We start from the raw sequence: 11998 nt of genomic DNA on the forward strand, positions 1-11998 counted from the left end.
GCCCGGGCTAGGGATTCGAACCTGCCACCTTAGGTGTATGTGGCTGGCGCCTTAGCCGCTTGAGCCACAGGCACCGAGCCTTTTTTTTTTTTTGAGACAGAGTCTTATTATGTCACCTTCAGTAGAGTGATGTGACATCATAGCTCACAGCAACCTCAAAATCTTGAGCTTAAGTGATTCTCTTGCCTCAGCCTCCCAAGTAGCTAGGACTACAGTTGCCCATCGCAATGCCAGGTTTTTTTTTTTTTTTGAGGTTGTCGTTGATGTTTGGCACCCAGGCTGGGTTCGAATCTGCCAGCCTAGGTGTATGTGGCTAGTGCCCTACCCACTGAGCTATGGGCACTGCCCAGAGCTACTTTTGTCTGTCAGAATTATTTAAAAAATTCTAAGCAGGGCTCAGAGGAGTAGGATGCTGGCCCCATATACTGGAGGTGGCAGGTTCAAGCCCTGGCCAAAAACTAAAAAAAGTAAAAAATAAAAAATCCTAAGCATTTAATCCGGAACAAAGAAATAACTATGCAGTTTCTTTTGTTTATCTTACTTATCAAGAAGGTTTCTTCTTGGCTATTGTTAGCTTTTCTTTCCCCTGTAAATCATTTGTTGAGGTAAGCTAGTTAAGGTCCTCCACCCCCTTTTTCTTTACCTATCTGTCTCTATCTCCTTTGCCGTCCTTAACTCAGTCTCGATACAGAAATGCCCTGTCCTCCCCCAGTGCTGTCAGCCTTCAAGGCTATCTTGTCCTCCAGCTTTTCCAGCCGTTCATTTTCTTCCTCCTTGCTGGCACAGTTCATGGGCTTCACGTGAGCCAGGCGCTGGGCTAGGAACTGGAGCTGACGGTAGGTAGGGTTAGAGTGTAGGAGAGGAGACCTGCTATAATCGGAATGCAGGGGTCAGGCGCAGCTCAGGCAGCCTGTGCCTTAGAGGGTTCCCAGAGGCAAGACACTGGAGCAGAAATGGGAAGAATAAATGGAGAAACTGCTTCTGAGTCTGGTAAAGTAAAAAACCAAAGCAAAATAAGCAGAATGTGTTTGCTATCTTTAGGAAGAGAAGGAGAGAGAGAAGCCTGTATGAGCATGTTTGTTGGAGCCTGAAGAGCGGTGCAGAGGAGGAGATGTGGTCCCCACGGGTGACTTGGGACTGGTGGGTGTGGACAAGGCATGGAGCTGGGTGACAGAATTAGCAGTGTTTTCTTTCTGTGTCTTTAGAATATTTTATGGGAAGCCTACATTACTTCTATAATTTAAAAATTAAGGGAAATCAAAGAAAAGTATTTATGTGCTTTTTATTTTGGTACATAAAGTCATTTTTTTTTTTTGCAAATAGTTTTTTTTAAGATTATGATAATTCTGTATGCTTAAACCCTTATTTTTTTAAATGCCTTATTGTAAGCATATTTTACTTTGTGATTCATACTGTTCTACCAAGTGGATATGCCATTATTTTCTTATGTACCTCTGTTTGGGGCCTTACTTTATTCCTACATTTTGCCATATGAATAATGCTTTGTTACATGCGTAGAGTTTTTTTTTTTTTTTAAGATTTAGGATTTTTTTTCTTTCAGGTAGGATTTCGATCCTGATACTTCTAGGTACCAGAATCAGAGTCTAGCTATGGCTGCCTTATAACCTTGAGTTCTTGACTAGTAGGTTATGTGAGGTCCAGAGAAGTGACTGCTGTCAGACCAGGGGATAGAGCAGCCGTCTCCTGGACAAGAAGAGACTGGTCTGGAGGGTGAGGCCATAGAAGCTGGGTGGCATCTCTGCCTCTCTTGTCCAGTGCAGGGAGTGCTGCCCTGGCAGGGCTTGGCTGCTCAGGGTAGGCAGAGGAAGAATTTGGTGACCTTGGGACCCTGAGTGAAAGTGACGTGCTGCATCTTCTCAGAGGGTCACCTGATGGGAGCTCCTTCAAAGTGGAAATGAGGCTTGGATCTGGACGTCCAGGGGAAAGATGCAAAACAAACAAAAACCCCACATTGTCCATTACAGACGTATTTCCTGAGTAGGTTTATTCAGACCCAAGATGTGAGCAGCGTTAAGCCTTTTGATATATATTGCCAAGTAATTTTCCAACAATGGGTCAGAAACCATCCCCACCCCAGCCTTCTTAGTGACAGATTCTTGTAAAGCCCAGTGCCTCTTGTCAGCGTCTTCCTCCTTGTGTTACCTGAGATGGTTCTCTCCAGCAGAAATTGCTCTTCTTCCTTGATTTCTGTGGTCCAGCATTACCCCAAGATTTATCCTATCACTCCAGTTCCTCAATCCTCCCTCCTTTGTTCTGTTACCATTTCTTGAACACTTCTGTATGTCAGGCACTGAGGATAAATCGCCAAAGAAGTCGTGGTCCCTGGCCTCATGGAGTGGTAGGAAGGCAGCAGACGGAGGGGCAGTGTGATAAAGATGTTAGCAGAGGGGCACGGGACACTGGGAGCAGCTGTTTGGGGCAGCTCGTTAGCTCAGAGAGGTGGGACACAAGTAGGCAGGAGAAAGTAGCATTTCAGGCAGTGGGAAATGCGGAGTTGAAGGCGTCCCTGACAGCACAGGGTTTCTCAAGCAAGAAACAGGACTGGGATAAAGAGTGCCTGCCTAAGAGGCATGGAAAATGAAGGGAGGCAGGTAGGCTGGGACAGGTCGTGGGGAGCCTGCAGTGCCAAGTTAGTTTCTGTCCCCTCTTTGATTTTTTTCCTCTTCCTCTCTCTATTGAGTACCATACTGAGGGCTCACTCCTCTCTTCTTTTCTTCTTGATACTTTTCCTTCAAGCCACTTCATCCCTTTTCTCGAATGGCTTTGTGAGCAACTAAGAGCTCTCCCTCTCAGACCCAGCCTTCATCTGAATCTCAAAGTCTGTGTCTGTGTCCCCGGCCAGCTGGTTTTCTCCCGACTACCTGTAACCCCTTCTTCATCTGTGCATGTCCTCTGTGGGCTCCTGATCTTTATCCCCAATTAAGCTTTCTCTTCTAGGGCCTCCTGTTTCTTCAGGTTCCAAACTTCCTTCAGTCCTGCAAGTGCCATCAGGGGCCAGACAGGAAGCCCTGGTGAACAGAGCAGCCTCCTGCGATTGTCTCCAGTGGCAAACTAGAGTGTAAACAGCAGATTTCTACCAAGCCAAAGTGTAAAACGAGAATTGCCAGATCGTCTGTTTAATTTTTTTTAAGCAAAGCCTGAAAGCTAGATCTTTAAGTGAACTCTCCCAATGTTTTAGTGTTGACAAAAATATATACATTTTACAAAATACCTCATGGGCTAAATAAAATGTGACTGTGCTGGGGCCCTTCTTTTGTATCTATCTAGAGGTGGCCCCTGGGCCTGTTGCTTGTAACTCTGAGCTCCCTCTCTTCCCTCTACATTACATTCTGCTCCCATTCTATTTCTGGTTCTTGGTCAACATTTATCTGGCCATTGAAAACAGCAATGAAGTCTACTTTGTTGATAAGAAAAGTGTGTATGATCGTGCCAGGCGAGGTGGCTCATGCCTGTAATCCTAGCACTCCGGGAGGCCGAGGCTGGTGGATTGCCTGAACTAGAGCAAGACCCTGTCTCTAAAAATAGCCAGGCATTGTGTTGGGCACCTGTAGTTCCAGCTACTAGGGAGACTGAGAAAAGAGATTCACTTAAGCCCGAGTGTGAGGTTGCTGAAAGCTATGAATCCACAGCACTCTTCCAAGGGTAACAAAGTAAGACTCTGTTTTCAAAAATAAAAAAAAAAGAAAAATGTGTATATTTGTAACTTTGATCCAATTTACACAAACTGTAACTCCCACAGTGCTATATTAATGCAGCAAAGGTTACCCCAGCTATCAGTATTATAAAGATAAATAACCTGGGGCCCTCTCCTTAAGGTGTTTTTATTTTTAAAATATGCCTTTTAAAATCAATTTAAAACTGCCCCCTCCAGACGTATCTAGAATATTTTAGAAAAATGACTTCTCTATCACAGAGATAATATATACTAGGTAGTGAAATTAGATAGTGAAAAACTCTCAGGAGACCATCTCCTGTAATCCATGAGTACACAGTGGCACTTTGATTACTATATTGGAATTACTGAATATTTATTTCAGGAGCTAAAAAGTACAACTCACCGACCTTCTTTTCTCTTGGCACCCTTGAATACTCCATTGCATGCCCTATGGTTGCTCATGAAGTTTATATAATGCACGTGTTAAGTGTTTGTGGTCAGAATATCTTTTATATGTGACCACATCACTGTTGTCTGCTTTGATTTTGAGTTCCCACTGAGGAAAAGCCTATTTCTGTGCTGACAGCATTTATTTGGGGAGCGAAATAGGAGCACTACAGTTCAGATGTCGTTGCTTCAGCTTAATCCAGGTAAAATGAAGCCTTTGAGAGGAGCGCAAAATTGGAAAAAGCGTCATTTATAATAGAGGTGATTGATAGGGGCTGACAGCCTCAGAGCCATCACCGTGACCGCCTCAGAGACCTCCACGCTCCTTGTAATCAGTTAGGAGGCTGTGGGTTTTGCTATCATCAAGGGGTCAGAAATGATCACAGAGCAGAATCGTTTTTTGATTATTGTTTTTGCTTGGTGTGGTTTAGAAAGATAAAGTATGATTTCTGAGAGCAGTTTCTGTTCTTATTGAGTAATAATTACACTCTTTGGGCTTTGATTGATGCTATTACTGATGTACGTGTTTGTGCATGTTTTCTGGTAATGTTCGCTCACCAATTAATTCATCTGCTTTCCCAGCCCTGTGGGACCAGCAAACACTGACTGGGTTTGGAAGTACTGTCAGAAGCCCTGGGACAGTGTGTTCAGCATACTCAGGATGCTTCCCTGATATCGTCTCCCAGCATTTGGGAGAAAGAGCACCTCAACACAGTGTTTTGCTAACCCAGCGTACCTGTTCAGGAGTTCCTCATTACATTTAAGTGGTCCTCATTTATATACTGATTTTTCTTTTATATTTGTCCATTGAAATGAAATGAAGAATTCAATTCTAGTAATAATTCAAATTACCCAAGTTGATGAGTAAGCCTTAGGTGAGGAGGGAAAGGAAATCATTTTACTATAAGTCTTTTCACATGTAAAATCAATGGCTTAGACTAATTAACGGTCTTTGCGGTTTCATCAACTTAGTCCTTCTGCCCTATACCCCTTTGAAGAGAATTAAAAGAGCTAGGGGCCCAGACTAGATGTGTGTCAATCTTCTCCTTTAGTGTGAGCTGGCCAGAGCCATGTTAGATACACACAGAGTGAAATCATACCTGGATGGGGCCTTTTACTATCAACATTAGGTATTGCCATATGGTTTGAAACCATTTTTAAAAAATTACAAACATATATGCTTTTTCTCATTGGAACAAAACAAGAGAGAAATTTGTTAGTGTACGATAAGGAGAAAGTGTGGTGGGTTTTAGTAGTTGTTAGGGTAGGAAAATAAGGATGAGGTTATCGAGACTCTACTTGCTTCTGTGTTCAAAAGTAGTTGACAGGTAGAGATTCCTTATATTTTTCTTTCAAGTTGGCATTATAGCTGTAGGCTATTTTTAGTTACATGTTTAAAATTAGCTAGTAGGTGGGGTGCGGCGGCTCACGCCTATAATCCTAGCACTCTGGGAGGCCAAGGTGGGTGGATCTCCTGAGCTCAGGAGTTCAAGATTAGCTTATTTCTACTATAAAAATAGGAAAACTAACTGGGTGTCATGGCAGGTGCCTATAGTCCCAGCTACTCAGGAGGCTGAGGCAAGAGGATCACTTGAGCCCACAAATTTGAGGTTGTAGTGAGCTGTGATGATGCCATGGCACCCTACTCAGGGCATCAGAGTGAGACTGCATCTCAAAAAAAGTAAATAAATAGGCTCGGCACCTGTGGCTCAAGTGGCTAAGGTGCCAGCCACATACACCTAAGGTGGCGGGTTCGATCCAGCCCGGGCCTGCCAATGATGCAGGGCATGCAATGATGGCTGCAACCAGAAAATAGCCAGGCGTTGTGGCGGGCGCCTGTAGTCCCAGCTACTTGGGAGGTGGAGGCAGGAGACTCGCTTGAGCCCAGGAGTTGGAGGTTGCTGTGAGCTGTGATGCCAAGGCACTCTACCCAGGGGGACAGCTTGAGGCTCTGTCTCAAAAAGAAAAAAAATAAATAAAAAAAAGTAAATAAATAAAAATAAAATAAAATTTTTCATTTCTTGAATGCATTCTCTAAAATGGAAGTTTTGAGTACAGATTTTCAGGCCTCTTCCCTTAAAAATTTTTACTATAAAATGGCTTAAATGTAAGGATGTGTGTGTGGTTTGCAGGATTGTTAAAGTCTCAGTTAATCACAAGTGGATTATCTTCTTCTTGTATTGTCCAAATGGAAACTGAAATATCAGATCACCTTCCCGACTTACTAGTGCTTCTGTTCTGTTTCAGAGGTCCCCATCCCCAGCCACATACAGGTGTCTGCTTAGAGAATAAAATGCAGTTTTACTGTAATATCAACTGCGGTAGCCAGTGTTGCTTAGGAAGAGACAATAACCATTGTTAAGTAATGTTGAATAGAAGCAAACAATATTAAAGAAGGAGTTGTCATATGTTTAGAAATTATGATGATTAATATCTGGCTGTATTAATTTGTAATTCTGTACGAAGCATCTTTGTTAATGACATTTGTTGTTGGACTCAGGAGTCAATCCCTACTCCTGCCTGTTCACCCTGGAGCATACTTCATAGCATGTCCATGGGAAAGGCAGCTACATTGCAAAGCAACACCTCCAGTGCAGAGAATGAGCCTTTGTGGCTTGGTTTTGGTCATACGAAGTAGAGGCCCACTTGAAATGGCACACGTTTGAATGAAGAGGGAGGGGTTGGGTAGTTTAAGGGAACGTGTGGTATTTAGAAAATAAATAGATGATTCTCCTTTACCAGGCCCCTTGGCAATACAGTGTCATAAGCCATGGTATTAGCTTTCAAATAACTTGACTCCAGATGTTGCTGCATTCATAAAGATTTTTATCAGCTCTGGGGATCCACTAATTGGCTCCAACAGAACCTTACCAATGCCTTGGTATTTATTTTGTGGCTCAGCTTTCCTTTCTGTTTTGAAGTCAGGCAATAATGACAATTTTCAGTCATTGAACCACTGCTAAACTCCTTAGAATAATTGATTTGGGATTCATTTTTAAATCACTGTTGGCTTTCTCTGCCCATGAGTCTGAACACTAAGGTCAATTTCTCCAGATTAGCAGCAAATTGATCTTTGTATTGGACTTGTGTGTCAGCTGTCTGAGACCCACGCCACCTCCCATCACGGACGCAGCGGGTCTCTCAGCAGATCTCACTTTCTGCTTCCCTGGAGCTGACTGCGGAGCTCCGGGTGCTCAGACAGGACCCAGTCGGGCATGTGCTTCAGGCGTCCTTGGGAAAGCACAGGTCTACTGAAGAGCCTCCAAATCTTCTTAGACACTGATTTGTGTTCCACACAGCCCACATCGCTCTTTTGGCCCTTAAAGTGGCAGTTCCTTTTGGATTTCTGCAAAGTCCTGTTTTTTTTAATAACAAATAATATGTTATTTCTTGAAGATATGGAATCTAAGATTTTACTTCATTTTGTTGACATTTTCTCTGGCATAACTTCTTACCTAGAAGGAAAGCCAAAAGTGGTCTTTTTAAAAAATGAATGAATATGGTAGTGATGTTAGCACCACAGTGTGAATGTACCCAGTACCGTTAAGCTGTACACTTAAAAATGGTTAAGATTTTTGTGTATTTTACCACAATAAAAAATCCTTTTAATTAAAACCTGAATTAATACGTGGTATTCTCTTTTCTATGGAATTATGGCAGTTAGTATGATATAATTTTAAAAATTCCCTGGCATCTTCAAAAGACAGTGGAACCTCCGTAAGTTGACCACGCAAGGGACTGTAACAAACTAGTCAAAATATGGAGGTGGGCAACTTAGGGAACTAGGCCTGCTATACGGATACACACATGTGGTGCATGTCTGGTCTATGAAAATTAGGTCAACTCAAGGAGGTGGTCATTGTAGGGAGGTAGTAGGGTTCTACTGGATCTTGCCATTTGTTCCATATGTTAGGGCTCAGAAAACAATACCCCCCAATTTAGCACTTTGTCGTGATGAATTAAAAGCAGCAGCTGGCTCAGGGTCTCTCCAACTTGCCCCACACTCTTGCTTTCCAGTCTGCCTCTACCCAAGCACAGGGAAAAGCTGTTCTCTGAATCTCCCTCATCAATCTGGAACACAGGCCTGCCAAACAGGAACACTGGTCCCTCCCTGAAATTTCATTAACCTTTCTAATTAAAACTTACATCACAAAGGAAGTGACCAAAAATTAAACACTACACCTACAACCCAGGCGAAGTCTGCGGTAAACCATCATTTGTTCTCAGGTCCCTTTCATTTGTCAAAGAGAATTAGTTACTTACCATTGAGATTCTGCTCCTCTTATTTAAAAAAAAAAGTGTTTTGGAACTGCCTCCTGTGGTTACCTTAATTATTTTGTAAGCCACGCCAAATGCTTCCCAGTTTAGTGGTCAAATCAGTTGAATGGTTATAATGTGCTTAAATTTAAATATTCCTCTGTCCCTTCATGAAAGTGCCTTTATGCCAGTGACATGACTAAATTCTGAAACTTAGGCAAATTTGTCAGAAAAGGCCCTTTTAAGCTGTAAGTGGACATATTTCCAACCACTTTGCAAAGTGGAGACTATGATTGTGATACAATTTTATACCTAATGGGAGGAGGGAAAATCAACCAAGTGGAAGGAGCTTTTGATGCCACCTCTAACACCAGCCAAACTGAACACAACTTGTCTTCAGCAAATTAGAAGATTTAGCTATGTAAAGCCATATATTAGCTCTTTGCCAAAAAACAGGTGGGGAGGGATTGCTACTAGTGATACCAATGGTAACACTCAAAATAAGCGCAATAGTTTTACTGATTTTTCTAAAATGACATACAAATTGTATTTATCCACAATGTTCATTTCAGCTGAGCCCAATCGAGAGTCTTTGGCAGTGGTGAATACTTAGCAAACCGGTCAAGTTGTCGGTGACAGAGGTCATAGGAGACCTTTGAGGAATTTCTCTTTGGGGATTTGAGGCTGTACTTCTTCCCAGAGTGGATGTGTTTATTTTAAGGGTAGTAACTTCCACAGACAGCAATACCACTTTTAACAGTTCAAAATTTGGCTTAAGAGCCATCGTTCCAGCAAGAGGATTCTGGAAATCATCCTGCCAGCTTCCTCTGAGTAGATAGCCTCATAGCACTGGCGGCCCCCAGGAGTTTAGTTTGGGGTTCTCAGACTGTTCCATGACAGACCCATGATGTACCCTTTTTTAATCCACCTCTCCTCCCACCTTGGGGTGCTGCACTCTTCCCCGAGTTCCTCCTCTTTCTCGTTTCTTTCATGTCTTCTTGTTTTTACTTTCTCCTTTCCTGTTCTTTCCCAGCTCCAGTCGTCTTCTCTTCCCCCTTCTCCCCTATTCATCAGCTCAGTCAAGAATAAACCTTTTAAGGGCCACATGCCTGAGCCCCAAGCTGCACCCCACCCGTCAGCACCTGTAACTTGCTGCCGTCCCCCAGTTTATTTTGGTCAGCCTCACTACCGCCTTCTCTTTTCAATGTGTCACACAGCCATTGGGAAGTGTGTTACGGAATACAGCAGGGCACAGGAGGAGTCCCAAGAAGTGCATTTTAAAAACTGTTAAAAGATGGTTTTTTTTTTTTTTTTTTTTTTGGAGACAGAGCCTCAAGCTGTCACTGTGGGCAGAGTGCCGTGGCATAACAGCTCATAGCAACCTCCAATTCCTGGGCTCAAGCAAGTCTCCTGCCTCGGCTTCCCAAGTAGCTGGGACTATAGGCACCCACCACAATGCCCAGTTATTTTATGGTTGTAGCTGTCATTGTTGTTTGGCGGGCCCAGGCTGGATTCAAACCCGCCAGCTCAGGTGTATGTGGCTGGTGCCTTAGCCACTTGAACCACAGGCACCAAGCCTTAAAAGGTGTTTTCATTTTTGCTTTTGGTCATCTTAGCAGTATGCAGACCATTTTCCTTCCTTTTGCATTGGTTAGACTTTATGCAGAGAGGGTTTTTGTGCATTTAGTTGTTTATTCTTGAAACTGGTCAATATCCTCTTTCACTAAGGAATTCGCATTACAGTAACTTTGCCATCTTCTAGAGATGGGTGACTTTATCAATAAAACAATTAATGTCAGCTTGTACTTTTGTAATCACAACTATACATGAGGGATTGAGGGATTGTGCCCTTTGCTCTTTCTGATAATGAGAACTTTGAGAGGCTTTTATTCTTCCCTTTTTATAATCCCTTGGAGAGGCTCTATTGGATAGGAACTAATCAGGAGGAAGAGTAACCATACTAAGTTTTTCACCCAGAGGAGATTTGAGGCAAAAAAACATGTTCTAGTACTATTAAAAGGGCTAAGAGAATGAAAAGGTGAAGGTAAAGCAATCAAGAAACTAATCAATGTGTAAAGCAACTGACACCCTTACACCTGGGAAAACAGAAGTGCGGACATGGCATTGTGGTGCCCAGGAGCATATGCGCTGCCACCCTCCTAGGATCGCTGCTCAGCCAGCGCTAGACCTGCCTGCAGCTGGGCTTCTAGGATGGGGCTTCTAACAGGGCCCCTAGGACAGGGTTCCTGGTGCAGAAGAAGTAGAGCTGCCTTGCTGGGTCTGTGGCTGCCAAGGAGAGGCTGTTCCTGCTGCTGCTGCAGCTGGGATCACTGAGGGTATGTAGACACTTGCAGAGACACTCTGGAAGCAGAGAAAGAAGAGAAGAAAAATAGCTCCACCCCTCTTCTTGCTTTTTGAACTCCTGCCAATGCCTTCCACTGGCAGAAGTAACAGGAAGCCAGCTGGCATGGGAGCCTGAGAAAAGTAGTTTGCAGACTCCATGCCCCAGCGTGACTGAGCAGAACAGCCAAGGGCAGGTAGGGAGCTGGGAGTCAACAGGTAATTCCTGGCATGTGGGCTTCTTGCATAGGGGCCACTGAGATGCATTGCATGTGTGTTATTGAAAATCATCTTAGATATTTTCCCATTCTTTGATATTTCTTTAAGAATTATTAGGTTACTCAGGGACCTGTTGAACTGGAAATGGTATATATCTATTCTAAAGGACCATTCGATTAGAGCCCTTCTCTTTTGAGATAGGTCTTGCTCTGTCACCTGGGCTGGAGTACAGTGGCATCATCATAGCTCACAGCAACCTCACCTTCCGAGTAGCTGGGACTACCATACCCACCTACACCTACAGTACAGGTACCCACCACCAACCCAAGCTAATTTTTCTATTTTTTATAGAAACAGTGTCTTGCTATATTCCTCAGGCTGTTCTCCTGGCTTCAATATATCCTCCTCTCATCTTGGCTTCCCAAATTGGTGAGACTAAACCACTTACAGAAACATTGGTTTTTTTGTGGGGAGGGTAGTCTTACTTCACTGCCTTTGGTAGAGTGCAGTGGCATCACAGCAACCTGAAACTCTTGGGCTCAAGTGTAGAGGTATTCTTAAAGTCATACTAGGCACTATGAGTTTCAGGAAACCCTAAAACACAGAGACTGTCCAACAAAAGAAACAGTATTGTCATGTCTAGCTTGTGAAGGTATGATGCTATTTCCATTGCTTGGCATATGGACCTGCTACCTACATACTAAATAATTTTAGGTGTGAACACATGTACAACAATGAGACTCAAGGTCTTATAATTAAGTCAGCTTATATTCCTTAGTTATTTTCTTTCTTTCTCTTTGTGAAAGAAAGAACTGTGAGACTGGTCTGTGGGAAAAAAGCAATGAACAGGAAGGGCCATTGGCCACTCCCTACAATTTCAAAAGTTGACGAAATGGTCCAGAAAGTAGAAACAAATATGAGGGAGGATATCAAAATTAGAGGGTCAATCTAAGATTCAAATAGTAGGAATGTCACAATGGGAAAACAGGAGTGAGGGAATTTTTTTTTTTTTTTTTTTTTGAGACAGAGCCTCAAGCTGTCCCCCTGGGTAGAGTGCCG

The 11998-nt window shown here is 43.1% G+C and overlaps 1 protein-coding gene across 2 annotated transcripts in view; it reads left to right on the forward strand.

The window, feature by feature from the left end:
• Window positions 1-11998, forward strand: part of STX8 (syntaxin 8) — a 294548-nt gene that overhangs the window by 179827 nt on the left and 102723 nt on the right. Inside the window, exon 8 of one of the 2 annotated variants that reach the window (XM_023513962.1) lies at window positions 4706-5015. The exons of the other annotated variant lie outside the window; for it this stretch is intronic. Within the exon in view, the coding sequence (XP_023369730.1) occupies window positions 4706-4887 (182 nt within the window). The 3' untranslated portion in view covers window positions 4888-5015. Of the gene's footprint in view, window positions 1-4705; window positions 5016-11998 lie in introns of those variants that run through there. 2 annotated transcript variants of the gene reach the window in all.

This window comes from Otolemur garnettii, unplaced genomic scaffold (genome assembly GCF_000181295.1).
Source record: "Otolemur garnettii isolate 467f Iridium unplaced genomic scaffold, OtoGar3 scaffold00046, whole genome shotgun sequence".
Lineage (NCBI taxonomy): Eukaryota > Metazoa > Chordata > Mammalia > Primates > Galagidae > Otolemur > Otolemur garnettii.